Source organism: Rhinolophus ferrumequinum (genome assembly GCF_004115265.2).
Source record: "Rhinolophus ferrumequinum isolate MPI-CBG mRhiFer1 chromosome 15 unlocalized genomic scaffold, mRhiFer1_v1.p scaffold_54_arrow_ctg1_1, whole genome shotgun sequence".
NCBI lineage: Eukaryota > Metazoa > Chordata > Mammalia > Chiroptera > Rhinolophidae > Rhinolophus > Rhinolophus ferrumequinum.
The window spans coordinates 8225536-8242858 of NW_022680357.1; the positions used below are offsets into that span (position 1 = coordinate 8225536).

General features: G+C 40.3%; 1 protein-coding gene across 32 annotated transcripts in view; it reads left to right on the top strand.

Moving 5' to 3' along the window:
* The window catches only part of RBFOX1 (RNA binding fox-1 homolog 1), a 1406067-nt gene that overhangs the window by 1374889 nt on the left and 13855 nt on the right, over window positions 1–17323 (top strand). For 21 of the 32 annotated variants that reach the window (XM_033101490.1, XM_033101470.1, XM_033101471.1 and 18 more), the window contains one exon: window positions 13891–13943. The exons of the other annotated variants lie outside the window; for them this stretch is intronic. In XM_033101490.1, the coding sequence (XP_032957381.1) occupies window positions 13891–13943 (53 nt within the window). The remainder of the gene's footprint in view (window positions 1–13890; window positions 13944–17323) is intronic. 32 annotated transcript variants of the gene reach the window in all.

Consider the following 17323-nt stretch of genomic DNA (forward strand, 5'->3'; position numbering starts at 1 on the left):
AATGAGTCAGTAATGTCTTTGTTTACACCCTTCTGTAGCCCATTGCCTAGAAAAAGCACACCCCATTTTTTATTAGAACACCAGGTTAATACATATATATATAAATTATATATATATATATATTTTTTTTGCATAAGTATATAATATATTCTTATTTTTATTTATATTCTTATTCCTTTTAGGTTAAAGTCACTCAGGAAGAGAAAGTGAAGCTAATTATTCTAGACAGCTTGAGGGTAACTAGAAAGAAACACGTATTGCCTGTTTTACAAGCTCCCCATTACAAGATTAGAATAAATTTCCTTAATAAAACCTGCAATATATATGGCAGTGCTCCTCCTATTAATGTCCATTAGGTGGAAATAGAGGAGCTTTAATATTTGCACTATTGATTAAGATTTTTTGAAGTAGAGGAGCCAAGTTTTGATTTCAGTCATCTCTTTGTGATAATAACAATAATTGTGATAATAACAATAATTATGATAATAGCAATAATAACAATGTCTATTTGTGGAGTTCTTACTCTGGAGTTACTCTGTGATAGGCACTGTTCTAAGTGCTTTTGAAATACTGTCTCTTTGAGCTGACCCACCAATCCTATGAGATTGATGTTGTCACCTCCTTTTTTTTGTCACCTCCGTTTTACAGATGGAGTCGGCAAGCTTGGAAATGTTGAACAAGTTGCCCAGCTCAGCTTGAAAGTTTAAGTCAATGCCCTTAATCACTTCTTGACCTTGAGAAGTAGTTTCTTTGCACCCCACTGCCTTATTTGTTACGGGTATATTAACTCCACCTTAGAGAGTGGTTTGGAAGGTTTGAGACAATGTCTATGAAAGACCCAGCACATACTTGTTTTTATATTCATATATTCCCAATAAGGTAGTCAATTAAGAGCTTTAAATATGGAAAGAAAGAATGAGCTTTGAGGAAACCAAAACGATCTAGGTTATTTCAATTCCACCTTAATCTCTGAAACTCAAGATGTTGAATCTGTTGTTTCTTTAACACTTTCTGTAGTCTTTCAAAGAGTTCAGGTAAAATAGTGCCAACCTACTCAACTGCATATGGTGTAGTGTGCAGGGTAGTAGGCAGGATTATATGCAAACCTAATCTTTTTGAATCCGCTGAGTTTAATCCAGGAATACTTATGTTTGTTTTCTTTTGCTCTGTTTATTTTTTTTATAGAAAAACTTGGGAGGAGGGCTATATAAGCTTTTCAATTTATCAATTTTCCAAAGTTTGGATTTTGATAATGTCAAGTTTTCTTATAGTGAGCAGGCTTGAGTTATCTTTCCAGACACTTTGTTTTCTTTCACCATGTAGATTTCTATTTTGAAGTTAATATTTTGGTAGTATCCCTTGTGTGTCAGGTACTATGTAAACCGTGGGATCACATAACCTGATGAGGTAAGAAGTAGAATTAGGGTGACAATAGAGATGGTCATTTAAAATGGGACAATTGTGACAGAGGAAGGATGCACTGTTAAATGACTCCAGGACAACAGGCTTCAAGTAGAACTGTCCCGGGACAACTAGAACATGTGTACTCATCCTAGGCAGAACCCCCACTGTGCAGATGGGACAAGTGGGTCCAGACAGGGTGATATGTGCTGTGGGAAGTCCAAAGACTGGGCTTCCAATGTCTGTTAGTCTAGATCCTGGGTTGTTTCTACCTCCTTATACTTTTCTTACAAAGTCAGGGCAAAGGCACATTTTCAACTTAAGATAGCTGTAACTAAGATGGGTCTTAATGATTAAAAAGTGAGTGGAATTTTATGCTATCAAAACCACCAATAATTTATCTATTTTCCCTGTGGGTCAAATAGTTCCAATTGGGCATTCACCAAAAAATTACAATAATTAAGATAATTATATTTTCTGCCAGCCCGCTCTGTAGAATGATTTCATTTGATAACCATTGAAATGGCTCTGAAATAGTGGAGGAGAGAATTTATACTTCTTGATAGTAGTGTCAGTGTGATTTTTGAAACTTGTGTTTATGGATGCAAAGCTCTCAGTGCTGAAAAGTAATATGTCTGTTACTGATAGAGTTCCTGAGTTTCTCTTATTTTAAATTTACACACACACACACACACACACACACACACGTACGCACATTAAAAGAAAAAGTGCTCAAGGTTTTATTTCAAGAACTAATTGCCTTTGGTCCATAATCTATAATAGCTTTTGAACAACTGTTACGACTATTGAATGAATATGTAATTGAAGCCATTTAAAAAAGAACCAAGCCTGTAATGGCCGACAGACTGGACCAATAAGGAACTGGGGAGATATTAAAGAAAATTCCAAACCCAATAGACCATAGCTGTCACAGCCTTGCGGGTAGACACTTGCGCCAGTGACCAGACAAGATGTAACAACTCCTTTGGTCATCTCATGGCCTAATTACACACTTTTCAAGTTGCGTATCATTGACTTGATCAGCCACAAAAAAGCCAGTAAAAACTATCTTTTAGGAGCGCCATCAGAGTCCTTGAGCTGTGAAGGGTTTAGGGGCAGTTGAGAAAGCCGGGTGCTTCCTAGAGGCAGGTGAGAAACTTGTGATGAAAACTTGTATGCAGAGGCCTCTGGATGTGCTATTTCCACTGCAAATAAAGAATGTTCCTCATAGATTGCAGTATTCCAATCAAGTGGAAGGGGACACACACAGTAGAACCTTAGCTCCTAAAGCATTCACGAATGTGACAAAAGTTAAACCTATTTCACTTCTTTGCCTTCATTTTTCTTGTTTTGTTTTGTTTTTGTTTCTGTTTTGGTCACTATGAGACTCTATATTATAGGGTGAGAGGGAACATTTCACTAAAAATTTCTGGTATTTCCTTTAAAGTTAGCAAAGCAAGTTCTGACTCTGTACCTGTGACGAGAACTTCGAATTTTTTTCTAGAAGAATTGATTTCTATTTAAATCTCCATATTTGTGTGTAGTGCCTGCTTGTGAACAGTCATTGGACATAAATTAATGACTTGTCATGATATTTTCCCCTAGTGTGGATCACAGGGATTGATTCCTCTGGAATTAGACTCTCCTCAAAACCATAGAACATTCATTTCATATTTAATTATTAATAATATGCACAACATTTAGAGTAGGGATCACTGTCAGGATTTGGGGGGGTGGTTTGGTAGGTTGGAGCTTGAAGGAAAATTCTATAAGGAGTAACTAACTCATCAGTTTTGTTATTGTTTCCTGGCTTATTCTTGTTGCATTGTGATGTGTGAATTGAATGTTCAAACTGATCGATAGATTGTGGGGAGTTGAGACGTAATCAAAGCCAAACACCCTTTTCCCTTAATTATCATAATCATTTAGATAGAAATGTTTGGCCTGAGTAATCTATCTAGAAATTGGCCTAGAAATCTTCCACACATCTGATAGCCTGCATCAGTGGTTCCCATTGCTGTTCCCATTTGCAGTCCTGAAATTCCTTAAAAAGAAAACATCGTTGGGTGCTTCTGGCGTCCTCTCGATCCCCATCTCCTTTCATGGCCAGTGTTGTAACTTGACATGTGAGATTGCATTGCAAGATGAGGATTTGTTTTCTTCCACTTCTACATCGTGAGAGGGTTGGTGGATTAATTCTATTAAACAGAAGCTGAGCCCAGATAGTGAGGGTGTGGGGGGGGGGGGTACTTTAAACATGTGTCCTGGACACTATGAGCTCCACAGAACGGTAGTTTCTTTGCTATTCTTTTTGTTGATTTCTTCAATTTCTCTATCTCAAACTTAAAACAAGCGAACAAAAGGGAAAGAAGTGATGGCCTTACTCTGTTCAGAAATTACAAGATTAGAGTGGTCCATTCAGAGGGTTCTTTGAGCCTCACTCTGCAAAGCATGGTTCCCAGACCAATGGAATAGGCCTCACTGGGAGTTTGTGAGAAATGCAGGCTCTTAATGCCCCACCCCAGCCCCCTCTGTATCAGAATAGGCAATTTCAAGATCCCAGGGTGATTTGTACGAGGTTGGAGAAGCACCACCCTGGAGGGCAAGCTTCAATTCGACCCCTATATGCAGTAAATAATGTTGACATTGGGTTCTCCCTCCATAGACCTTGCGGGATGTAAGAATTTGTTTTCGTAAATTGTTTGTTTGTAACCATCTTCTTTCTACCCTCCCTTCTTCCGTGATAAAATAAGAGTTGTCAAGGGTTGGGCATCCCTCACAATCCATTCTGTTGTGACTCCCTCTCTCAACTAGCCTAGGGCCACAATTAATCATTTTGTTTACCCCAGAGACCCATGGGTAATGAATGTGATTTCATGCTAATATCTTCTCATTGATTATGTAATAGACTTATAGTACCCTGTAAACAGCACCCTGGAAAAGTCCCATCTGATTTCTCTTTTTGAGCCTCTGTTTTCTCATCTGCTAAATGGAGAGTGTGATACCAATTAGAATCAAAAGAGATGAGAATAAACACACTTTAGAAACTGAGAGGCATGGTGAAAGTGCATGGAGTTGCAAATGGACAGATATTTTAGGGTGTATGTAATTACTTGAAAACATTGAATATATGCAGGTAAGAGCAAGCAAATTAAATCCATTTAACAGTACAAGTCATTTTTAGACTCTGCAATCTTTAGGACCCACCGTAACACTGACATTCTGGGCACTTGTGCCTTGCTCGACAGCCCACAATTTATAAGTGGCCTGATCAGGATTTGAAGCAGGTTTACTCACTATACAAGGATATCACAATTATATTCATTGTACGTACTCTTTGATGGACGGATATATGAGCAAATCTTTGCTATTCACCTACAGAGTATGACCAGAGATTTAGAGAGTTATTTACTACGTGAGATACAGGCAAGCTAAAAGACCGATTCGATCACCCACTGCCTCATCTTGTGGAGCCAATGAGTGATGCCTGTCTCATTGGGTTGTAAGAATTAATTACGGTCGTGAGCAAAACGCTCCTTGAATAAATGGCGCCTGACACGAAAAGGCACTCGGGATATCATCATCCTCGTCGCCATCAGTCTCATCAGTACCAACAATCTATAGGGGGTATTTTATTTTGTGCTTGAGTCAAACTATGGGTCATTTCCTGTGGAAGCAGGTTTTCTGAGCTAGCATAACATTTTTAGTCTAGAAGTAGTTTTGTTTTGTCTTCAAAACTTGACTTCCACCCTAGAAACATAAAAATAGATATACTTGAACTTTGCTGAGAGAATAGAACTGAAGTGTTCTCAGCACACATAAAAAAAGGTAACTGTGTAAGGTGATGGATGTGTTTAATTAGCTTGATTGTGATGATCATTTTACAGTGTATACGTATATTATGTCATCACTTGGTACACATTTGAAAAAGCACGTTGTGCAACCTAATTATATACAATTTTTATCTGTCATTCGTAGCTCATTAAAACCAGAGTGGGGGTGGGGGACATAGGTTGGGCAACAAAATTCTGAAGGAAGAAGCAACTAGGAATCATAAGATCAAAAAGCCTGTTCTTCTGATCATCCTTCTCCTGGACTTTCATTCTCTCTTCTGTCCATGGAGCAGCTCAGCCTAACAGAGATCCTCAGCTTCGTTGGAAAAACAACCAGTTTCAACCCCACCCCCAAGCCATCACTACTCCAGATTTCTATAAAATCAGCTCCACAAATATACTTTTCAAAAACACAGACTAAATCTGCTTCATCGTTTCCCATTGCGATTGGTGACAAGTCCAATGCCTGGAGTGGGAATGGGTTGTCAGAATTCCCTGGGGATTAGGAAGGTTCTGGAACTTTCCACCATTCATGCTCACTTCATTTACACACAACTTCTAGATGGGTCCAGACCTTCTCACTGTGGCCTCTTCCTGCAGAGCCTCAGGTTGGACACCCTGTGCCCTTCCCCGGCCTCCATAAGCACGGACTCCTCTCCCCCAGATGAGTGCTGCCTTCCTGGAGAAGCACACATGCTGTTCAGAGAACCTGCCAGAACCATTTCCAATCCTGTGTTAGATACTCATTCTCATTCTCATAGGAGCTCCTTCTGTGCTCTCCTTTGCCCTGTCCAACCAAAGCAGAGTGGGATTTCATCTTCCTGGAGTCCCCAGCTCACTTTTAAAATGAACTTGTATGTTTGGGGGGCAAATTATGCCCAAAGGCTGAGTCTGTCTTGGCCAACAGCTTATTTAACAGAGATTCGCTGTGAGAATTACAGTAATTTCACAAGCCAGTAGCATACAGAATAATGTCTCTTAATAAGTCAATAAAGAAATAACATACTCCAAACCAATTATAGATTAATCACACTTTGTTCCAGGCAAGGGGAGGCGGAAGGACTAAAGTCCAAATTTAGGTGAGATGTACCTTTCTTTATATGAGTTGGTACTTGGGAGAGATGGCTTAGCCAACCCAAAGCTGACATCCAATTGCCACGGCAAAAGTAAATGTCCCCAGTTGCTAGAGAACGTTGCTAGGGAACCAGGGCTCCGACATTACCTGGAAAGCTGATATCCTTTGAGGGGCCATTGCGTAGTTTCACTGCTACCCATACAAGAGTTGCCTTTAATGTTAATCCCTGGGACATCTTTGGAGAGCTGTGTAGATCAGCAAAATGTACTTTGCTTGATCTAACGCCTCCAGACAGTGCTCGCAAATTTGCAGCATTTACAGTGTAAATGTCCTCTTGTTATAGGTGCTTCTCCAGGTGTTTTATTTGATAAGCCCCCAGTGATGCTCCTCGGAGTGTTTATTAGCCACTGGGTGTTTATCAGCGACAACAGATGAGATGATGACATCCTGACATAGCTTCATTCTTATATTGAAACAGCTTTACTTTAAAAAACAACTTCATTTTTGTCATAAACAAGTGGATTTGAAATCATTTCAAACCAATACATAACAAGGCTCTTTACGACCCCCACCCCCCGAAATCATGGAAGTCTAGGACTTAAAAACACAAATGCCTGGCATCTTTGAGTGGGGAGAGAAGACTGTATCCTTCATGAGTCCCCACAGCCAAAAAAAGTAATAATAAATGGTAATACTTTCCCCAAAGAAAGTGCTTTCACATTCATGTTCCCATTGACCTGGAAAAAAAAATCTAAGAGGTGCACGTGCTATTTTTCTTCCCATTTTCCAGATGAGGAAACTGAGACCCAGAAAGGTGAAATGACTTTTCCAGTGGAATACAGCCTGTACATGACATGCCAGATTTCCAGATTTACTGTTAGTTTCCTTTCACTTTAGATGAGGGGGAAGAAAAAGTGGTGTGGAAACGGGAGATTGTTAAATGTTGGAGAAACTGCAATTACAAAAGTGGGCTGTTCTCAAGGTCTCCAGGTAATATAGATGGACTTGGATTTAAATTTCCAAAACCCAGAGGTTTTTAGTGGAATATTCAAGTAGAGGACCCATTCACAGCACTTATCTCCTTTTCTATTTAAACTGGTTTTTTTGTATGCGATACACAATATGTTCTGTTTGCAATAGGAATTGTGGCTAAAGGAAATGTTTCTAAATGTATGTTAATGCATTTTCCTTTTAAAATGCAAAGGATCCAGATAGACCCTTAAGGAAGGTTCTAGAGTCAATGTATTTGTTTCTTTGTGGCTTGTTTGTTTGTTTACACCCGGCTCATTCTACAGCTTTCCATAGCCTCTTGAAGCACACATGATATAATAACAAAATAGAAATAGAAATAACAACAGGATAGGGCAAACATGAAACTGAATGGGATTTGTACAATCCTAGAGTCAAGTAGGGGGACAGGAGTTAAAATACCGATGACAACCAAATAACTCCCCCTTTCTCAGTGGTAAAACTGAAATATCAATTAGATTAGGAGCTTCTGGATTGCCATGCCCGAGGTAGGTATTCCACAGCGATTTAAAGATCACACACACCTCAGAGCCCTTAGGCTTAGCTGGGTGCCTGTCCTGTACCAGAGCGCCTTATTTCTGCATGCTATATTTAACTCTTCAGAAACACACTCATGGCTGGATTCCCTGTGATCATTGAGGAGTTTTTTAAGATGAGCAACAAGAATACCTGTTATTGTGCATTTCTACCTTAATTTTACATGTCTAAAGGGAAGCATCCAGTAAGCATAGTTATAAAACAATTAATTATACATGATATAGTAAATTATATATAATTATTATAATATAATTACCAGTCATGGAAATATTAATAATTATCAATTGCACTAGATCAACACTAGAGCAGTTTAATTGAAAAAACCAGAAGACACCTCTATTTCTGCAAAGACAGGACACATATGTTCAAAGAAATAGTCATGGAGTGAGAGGTGAGTTCTCGATGCTGGACAACACATTAGAGCCCCGTGAGTGGCTTTTTGGGCAAAGCCGTGCCTGGGAACCACTCTCAGAAATTCTGACTTAAATGATTGGGGAATGGTCCTGCTCATTTGTATTTTACAAAAAAAAAAAACAAAACAAAAAACACCTTTGCTGATTGTAATGGACAGTCAAGTTTGAAAACCTCTGCCTTCAAACCAATAGATGCCCTACAGATGAAACTAATTTGATTTTGTCCCACTGTCATCTTGGGGCACCTTGGCTGCCACCTGGCAGACTAGAAGACCAACTTTTCAGACTGTAGGGATTTTCCAGTAGATAGCCTTGGAGGGTTTTAATCGTGTGTGTGTGTGTGTGTGTGTGTGTGTGTGTGTGTGTCTTGGATCAATAGTCATAGCATTCAATACAAGAAGAAACTTGCTCAGAGTGATAGCAACCCCAAATTTTGTATCACAGTTGTAACATAAAAGAATTAAGAAGCCGAAGGAGAAGTGACTGAAATCTTTACCAGCAAAATTTAAAACCCATTTTATTTGATGAGAGAACGTTTCCAGGCTGGCCTCTCCCCCACCTCTGCCTAGGCAGAAGATTACTCTGCATCTTCACTGAAAATAAGACCTAGCTGGACAATCAACTCTAATGTGTCTTTTGGAGCAAAAATTAATATAAGACCCGGTCTTATTTTGCTATAATATAAGACCCGGTCTTATATAATTTAAGACCGGGTCTTATATTAATTTTTGCTCCAAAAGACGCATTAGAGCGTCTTTTGTCCAGCTAGGTCTTATTTTTGGGGAAACACGGTAGCTTCTCACATCCTCTCTGGCAATACTGGCTGGGGCTACTTTTTTGACTCTTAGAATTCAGCCGTGGGTGATTTTTAGAAGAAAGAAAATTGCAAGTAGATGAGACTAAAGAAGAAAAGTGGGATATAAGGATGAAGGGGCAGGTCACAGGACTAATTTAAATGTACCAGCAGCTGAGTGAGATCCAGACTCTAGGTGGTTAGTCTATGAAAACCATCGTCAAACATTATGAAGTCTGGTAATAGAATAAAAGGAGAAGAACACCATGGCCCTTGCTGTTCTACCATCCCAAGTTGTTAAAACAGAATGTAATTATTCCTCTCAAGCCTCAGTTATACCATATTCAAGGGGAATCCAAATAGCCTGTTATTTTTGACTCCAAGGAGCTGAAGACTCTGAACAACAGGAGGAAGCTCCTCCATACTCACGCCCTGTTGCCGACTCAGTATCCCCTGTAAGTGCCTCTGCACAGAGTCTTGGAGTGAAGAAGAGTTGGGGTCTTGAGCCAACACAGTGAGGTCCAGATTTCACCTCCACCACTTAACCACTTGCTCGGGCTGTAGAACCTTCTAGGCCTCTGTTTCCTCATCTTAAAGATGGGAATAGTAAGAAGAATTAAATGAATTAACACAGAGGTGCCATGGGTAACAGCTCCGTCAACATTAGGTGGTGGCTCTTTGGTGTCAACATTTTAAAGGATTAGAGAGTTGAGACAAACATAACCTTCCCCTCTGTGCCCAGTAATTTATCAGTTTATTATTATTTTTTTTTAAATTAGTAATCCTCTGTACTCCCACAGAGACTCCCTAGGTCAGTCTTCCTGGGAAAAGTGGGCTTTGAAATGAAAATGAGAATGACCTCGCAGGAGGTGTCTCGGCTTCCCCAATTCCTCCCTGGTAAGAATTACCTGGAACCATGATTTCCTCCCAGGAGCACCAGTCACTTAGAAGAGTGTAAATGGTGTCCCCCTGAAGCTGGCGCATAGCCAGGCCTGGATTCTGGCGAAAGGTGCAGATTATCAGACTTCTCTCCTGGAAACTCTGATTCAGGTGGTCAGATACGAAACCCGGGAATCTGTATTTTTTAATAAGCATTCTAGGTAATTCTTGTCTTTAGGGAAGTTTGAGAAATTCTGGAGTAGAGGAAAGGGTTGAAACTAGAGAGAAATTCTAGGGGGAAAAATGGGTAGAAAATGAGAGGCAGACTCAGGAAAATTGAGAAGACCCAGCAAAGATGATATTGCGTAAATCCATGGGAGATGGTGGAACAAAGAGGAACAGAAGACGAAGCAAACATAGGGAGCACGACATTGTGGTCACTGTAGACCAACGTCTCTTTCAGAAATGGGGGTTAGCGTCTATTCTGTTAGAAGGCTTCTGAAACTAGAAGTAACTGTGCCTGGGCCGTGTAGGGTGCTTCCGTGGTTACACCCTTGGCAGTCCCGTAGCTAGGTTGGCGAAATTGCCAGCAGAAACAAAAGCTCCCAGAGGTGGAGTGATTCAGCTCCCTTTCCACTTTGCATTTGTACTGTACCCAGTGCACCTGAGCTGTGGCTACTGTTAGAATCACCTGCCAAGCGTTTTCCTACCTCTTTCCCAGACCAGTGAAGCCAAGACCTGCAGGAGCACTGGTACATCTCCCTGTGGCTCCAAGGAGCAGCCAAGGTGAGAACCATTCAACTGGAAGAGTGGTTCTCAGCCTTGTTTGCAGGTTAGAATCAGCGGGAGGTCCATGGGAGCTACTGATGCTTAAGACCATTCATCAAGATCCCACTGAGATGTTTTTGGGTGGTGCCTGTTGGCCACTAGAAATCTTTAGAAGTGTACCAGGTGGTTATCATGTGTGCAGCGCAGGGTCTTACTCGGTCAGACTTTCTTGAATATCGACAACCACTGAACAAACCAGTTCACAACTGCTTTTGAAGTTTAAATCTGTAGGTTGGTGTTGAGAGTGAAGGGTATGCTAGGATTAGCACAAAGGGACAGGTCCTGTTGGCAGCCCCGTTTCTGAAGCTGATATCGAGAGGTGACCCCTCTGTCCAGAGCGTACCTGCATTGCTGTGATCACTGCATGTTACGGAACTTTGGGGATAGCCAAGTTCTCGGCTACGTCATTAAGCTCATTGATGCTACCTCTCTATGGTCATTTAGGTCAATGATTTCAGAGAGTGCCCTAGATGATCCATTTGTGGGCTAAGATAGATTGTATGTCTTCAAGTTCAAATGGAGAGAAACAGACAGTAGGTAAAATTGGCATAACACAGGGGATATAGGCACCCCGGTGAAACCTGCCCCTTATCATTTTACCTGAATTCATCTGTTGGCCTGACATGAGGGCCACCCTTCACCAGGCTATTTATTCAACAGGCATTTCCTGTTTATTGTACTTATAATCACTTGATGAAACGGTAGTTTAGAGGGAGGGGTAGTCACACAAGTTGACTGTGTAATTAAAGAGCTCTATACAAAGGCACTTTTCTGAGACTTTAGGGTAACCTCCATCTCAGGAAAGTATACCTTCATCCGTATACCTTTGTTAGGGTGACCTGGGATTTAGTGGGATTGCTTGTATGGATTAAAAAAAAAAAATACAGAATTGATACATCCCAATGGCTACCATGTTTTACAAATATTTTTGTAGCTTCATTTTGGGATTGCTGCAGAGACCATGACATATCCTTTAAAATGTCACTATTGTTGGTAACTCTCTATGTTTTGATGTAGATTTGATTTAATAGAAGTCACCTGAACCAACTCTTTCAAAGACAGTGAGTCATCAAAAGGGGTTACCCTTTGTTCAGGAATTTGCTCAGGAATCCTAGACACTCTGAAAAAAAAAAACCTTAAAAATGCAAAGGTTACCTAAAAAGAAAAAAAAAGAAGAAGGAAATGGAGGAATGGTGGCTTTTTTTTAAAGTGAGGCTATAGTGTTAAAAAGAAGAGTGCTGTAGACAGCCATCATATTTCCTAGAATTCTGAAACAATTCAAGAAAAGGTCTAATTTCTGTATAGTCATACTTGTAAGTCTCATTTTAAAAGTTTTCCCTATTCATTCAATCACCATTTTGCATGTGTGTTGGTTGCCTCCCATGGCTGAACAGTTAGTTCCTTAGGGAAAATGCAGAAGTGGAATGCAAGCTAGCAGTGTCTTCTAGGATTAGAGAGCACAAACTAGATCGAGCCCCCCAGCTAAGGAGGCCCGTCTCCTAGGTAAGGGAATTGCTGTTCCCAAGAGCTTGCCTGTGTGGATAAGCCAGGTTACCATTCTTTTGTGTAGTGTTCTCCTGGTGAGCATACTGCAAATAGAGGTCCTGCCTAGAGCTGGTGTGGTCCCCCCAAGAGTATCACACCTGCAGTTGGAGGTGCCCATGTATTACTGTCCCTTGAGTAAATCAGTGGTGAGCAAGTCAAAACACATATTCACCAAAACACCTTCACTTTTAGGAACATTGATCTTACTACTCTCCAAACTTTGGAATTTTGATGCTGGATATTGACAGGCCTCAAAAAGTTGTGTCAGAGCGTAAAGCTAGTAAAAATCCAATGACAGTAACTTTCAGTGTTTTAAGAGAGGTGATAAATGGACTTAGTTGTGACTTTTGTCATGTGGGAGACAAACATAAAAAATACTATTCTCAGAGCATGTGTAATTTTGTTCAGATTTAAGTGGTACAGAAATGACTAGAATTTTCAGCTGAATGTTAAAGTCTAGTGAATTTGCAAATGGTAGCTCTATTTATATTCCAGTGTGTACCTCTTGCAACAGTAAAACTTTCTTAAGATGTTTTAAGAAATGCTCAATCACTAGATACTTTTTGAAGCATTTGAAACATTTGAACAAGACCAATCAAACTAAGAGCTAAAAAATGCATTTATCTTTGTTCTTGATGATCTCTGTGCACAGTAAAATATAACAAATTAGAGCGAGAAGGGTCTATGGTGCAGTTTCTGAGCCATTTAAGATCCTAGCTAATCTCACTGGGGCATTTTTATAATCTACCTGACACAGATGTTCTTTTTTCTAGAGAAATAAACAGTATCTCTGAATTAGGATGCATTACATTGTGGAAATGCCACAGTTGAAAACATCTTAAGAGAGTTTTATCATCTTTCTGGATTTACTAAATCAAAGTAAAATGGCATTTTCCATTTTTATTTTCTTTTAGTGCGTCATTAAAAATAATTTGGCAAAACAGGGTTTGTTTCAATTGCTGAGTTCTCTTACCTTCTTTATGTAGCAAGACCAGTTTGGTGAGGAAATTATTATCCATACCATGACAACATGTAGCATTCTCTTCTGAAATGACACTTCTATTCTTTCCTTTTTAAAAAACTGTTTTGTTGATGTTAAGCTCATAATAATAAAGTCTGGAATTTTATGATTTTCTTAGCTAGTTGCAATATGCTCTTTTTTTTTTTTTTTTTTTTGGAATAGATAGTCTACAACATTTTTAAATGTATTCTCCATTCAGCATAGAAATCCATATAAGCACAGTTTGAAATGCCCTGGCCTTAGAAACACTTCCTGGCATGCCATTTTGGTAACACATAGCATTAATGTTTCGGTGCAACAGCTTGTACATGGTCCATATTCTGACATCACCATGATTTCGTTGACGAGGTCCCCGCATGCCTGTTTCATGCTCTTTCTAAACTCTCTAAGTCTGACCTGTATCAGCACCTTCCTTGCAAACATCCATCCAAATGCAGCACCCTTCCCTCCCCTTCATCTGAATACATTGAACCAATTGGGAGAGAGCGTATTTCCCCCTGAGCGAGCAGTATTGTGAATTTTATCTTCTCTTCCAGAAATCAGTTCGTCTTCGTTGCAGCAGATGAAATTTCTTGTAACACCTCTGCAGGTAACAAACATTGCTACTTCTTGGTGCATCCATCCACGTCTCAGTATCCTTTTTTTTTCCCCCCCTTTTCCTTCACATGCTGCAGTTGGTCACTTTAGAAAGTTTAGTTAAAAAAAAAAAAAAACAACAACAACAATAAAGTTCGTATATCTTTGGAGTATAGTTGAAGCCTTTATTCTCTGATGTCTAAACAGACATTAGACATGTTGCTAACTTTGATATTTTATTTCCGGTTCTAATCATACATGATCCAGAAGAGTAAGACTGTGTTGAATGAAGCCACGATAGTCTTACGCTATGATCAGTTATCACTGCTCTTCTGTTAACATACTGGCCAGGGCAGATGAGGGACACAGATGTGTGACTTCCCTGTTTTTTGACGTATTATGTCTGGGTTCACAGAGATTTATATGTGCATTATCTGGGATCTTTATGGAATGAACTGGTATCTATGAGAGGCCCCAAAAGACTGAATCTATAAAGCTAGAGGTATTGAGGGAATATAATTATCTCTGTCTTCTACGTAAGAAGGGGATCTTCATTCCATTAGTGAAAGATCCTCTGTCTCCTTTCTTTTGAAATATGTTACAAGTAGTAGCACTTAGAGAGACAGAGTTTTCTCTTTTGGAAATCAAGACATTGCCGAATGCAAATTGTACTTGCATGACACGTCCATCCACAATAACACCTGTCTTTTTACTTTGATGTGGTTCAGAACACTTAAATCTGGACTTTCATTAGCATGGAATTACTTGATTAAATGTCAAGATAGGTGAGTGCCTTAACAACAGATTTTTGTTATTTTTTTTTTTATTTTTGCTTTTAAGAATAAACTATGACCACAACAATGACTAGATCTCACCAATGTTGCTTTTAGCCAACAAAGGTGCATGTTACAGCTCATGCACGTGTAGCTGGCCATGCCATGACCTTCAAAAGCATACGTTAAACTGAGCCTTACAAATAGACACTCATCTGCTGCCAATCACATTTGATCAACAGAGCAATAAACAGAGGCGTATTGGTTTCACTCCCTACTTACAGTGTTTGGAGAGAAAGAGCTAAAGGGAGAGCAGAGAGCTAGGAACCTGTCCGCAGCCCTCTCTGTTCTAAAAAAGCAGGGCCGCAGAAAGCTGTGTTAATTTCATCGATATAGTGAGTCTTGAGGTTTTCAGTGGATTGAAGTCTCACCCTGGGAGTTGCAGGGGTCTGTATGAATACTCATTGTTTAAAGGGACAGCTTCCTGCATGTCTATGAAACCCCTTTGATAATCGTCTGCCTCAAGCCTTAGCCTCAAGTATCCCTGTCTCTCCCTGTGAAAAGTGGTGACATCTCGAACTAATACCTAACAGTAGAAGATTGATAGTTACCTTTCTGGGGGTGGCAGGGGAGTGATCCTGGGATTCAAGAGTCATTTAACATTTTCATAATTTTGAGAAGGAAGCATGCAAGTAAAAGGGAAACCGCTCGGGGTGGGGCAGATGTTGGCTTAAAATGTTTAATTGACATCATTCGTGGATACTCTGGTCTTCCAGAGCCTTCCCTTCCCTGTTAAACTGGATACATGACCCAGTGTGTCTGAGGTTATATTCTGACATCATAGATCAAACGTTGCAAAGTTACAACCCAACGGGTAGATAATTGACTTTTGTCCCGTGACCTAACAAACCCTGCCTTGTAACAAGTGATGCTCACCCGCTATTCCTGAAAGAGGCTGCAGATAATGAAAGTTTGCCCGAGTAGAGCGAGGGTTTTCATCCACCTTATCTAATTTAGGATGGCTGCTCAGTAAATTCTTAATGAATTGCTATCGATCAAATTTCAAATTGAGAGAGATATCCCTGTTGCTCTGACGGCCATATTAATAATGTGTTGTATGCTTCATAAGGTTCAATTTGAACTCCAAATTTTTGAATCAAGCATGAAAAAGGAGACACCCATATCAATCAAAGTCAAATTATCCCCCACCCAGTCCACCCTCCTCAGAGTGAAAATGAAAAATCAGATCAGCTCAGTCAATAAAGTTTGTGACTCACAGTTTCACCGAAGCTTTCCAGGGCCTTATCTCCCAATATGTTGGAAAAACCAAGGACGTCTACATTCTAAACGCCACAACTGTCAGGAGGTGTCACCTGCATATCCAGAACAATGCCCCTTAGGGTGGGTCTGTTGAATCCTGGTATCTCCTGGATTTCAGTGTTTGACAAAAGGCCGACGTCTGTCTCTTTAAAGAAAGAAGAAATCAACAGGTGCTTTAAAAAAAAAAATCTCAGTTTGGAGGGCTTGATGAATATGATCACTGAAATTCTTAGAGACACCGAAAGATTTTTCTTTCAGTTCCCTAAGGAAAAGTGATGGTTTTTACGTGGGCCTTTTGTAGAGGATGCAAAACTGTCAATCCTGCTTTTGCTAGCATAGCCACGTAGAAGAAAACATTTTTTATTAGCGTTTGGGGCCGATGAGAATGTTTACAAGGAAATTCATTTCCTTCCTCGAGGCCCCCCGGGATGGTATTAGGTGTCCTATTTCGGTTGTTCCGGAAAGACACTGTTTGTGTGGGTGTCCCAGCTAGGTCCTCCACCTTGAACGCTCCTACGGCTCCTCACCCAGTGACATCAAGAACCTCTGATGAGTTGGATTCTGCAAAAGATGGTCGAAGGAAAAGATAATTTCCCCTTCTTTTTACACTCAAGATCTCCCTGCTGATGTGATGCATTGGGCTTTTCCAGGACTGGCCGGTGATCGTAGTTGTAGTAGAATGTGGATCTTTTACACGCATGGAGGTGGGAAAGCAAGTTATTTTGACAGGGCAGCTAGAAATTCATTTCAGTGAATTCATATGGATGGAGTCATTGCTATGTATCAGCCCTCGGCACATAGCATTAAATAAGTGAGGAGAAGCCCTTCCTTCAGAGAGTCTCCATTCAAGGGCAGAGCACAAGCTAACCAACCACATAGATGAATAAGCATATAAAGCACTTGCATTTCAAGTTACACATAGCCGTAGTGAACCAGGAAGCAGGGGAAGTATGGTGTGATACTGCTTCTACTGATCGGAGGAGGCCTCTCAGACAGGCTGATGTTTGAGCAGGGACTTGAATCAAGTCAGGGTGTGAGTCAGGTAAGTAACCGTAGGATGAAAAGCATTGCAGGCTGAATAAGCGGCATGTGCAAATATCCTGAGGTTGAGGCTGCCTGAGGTGCCCGAGCACTGTCAGATATCCAGTGCGGCCACAGCATCTGAGGACAAATGGGAATTTCAGAGATGATGTCAGGAAGACAGCCAGGGGTCAGAACAAATTAGGACTTGGAGGCTCCAGAAACTATTGGAGATTTTATTTTAAGTGTGATAGGAAGGCACTGGAGGGACGGCTGTGAT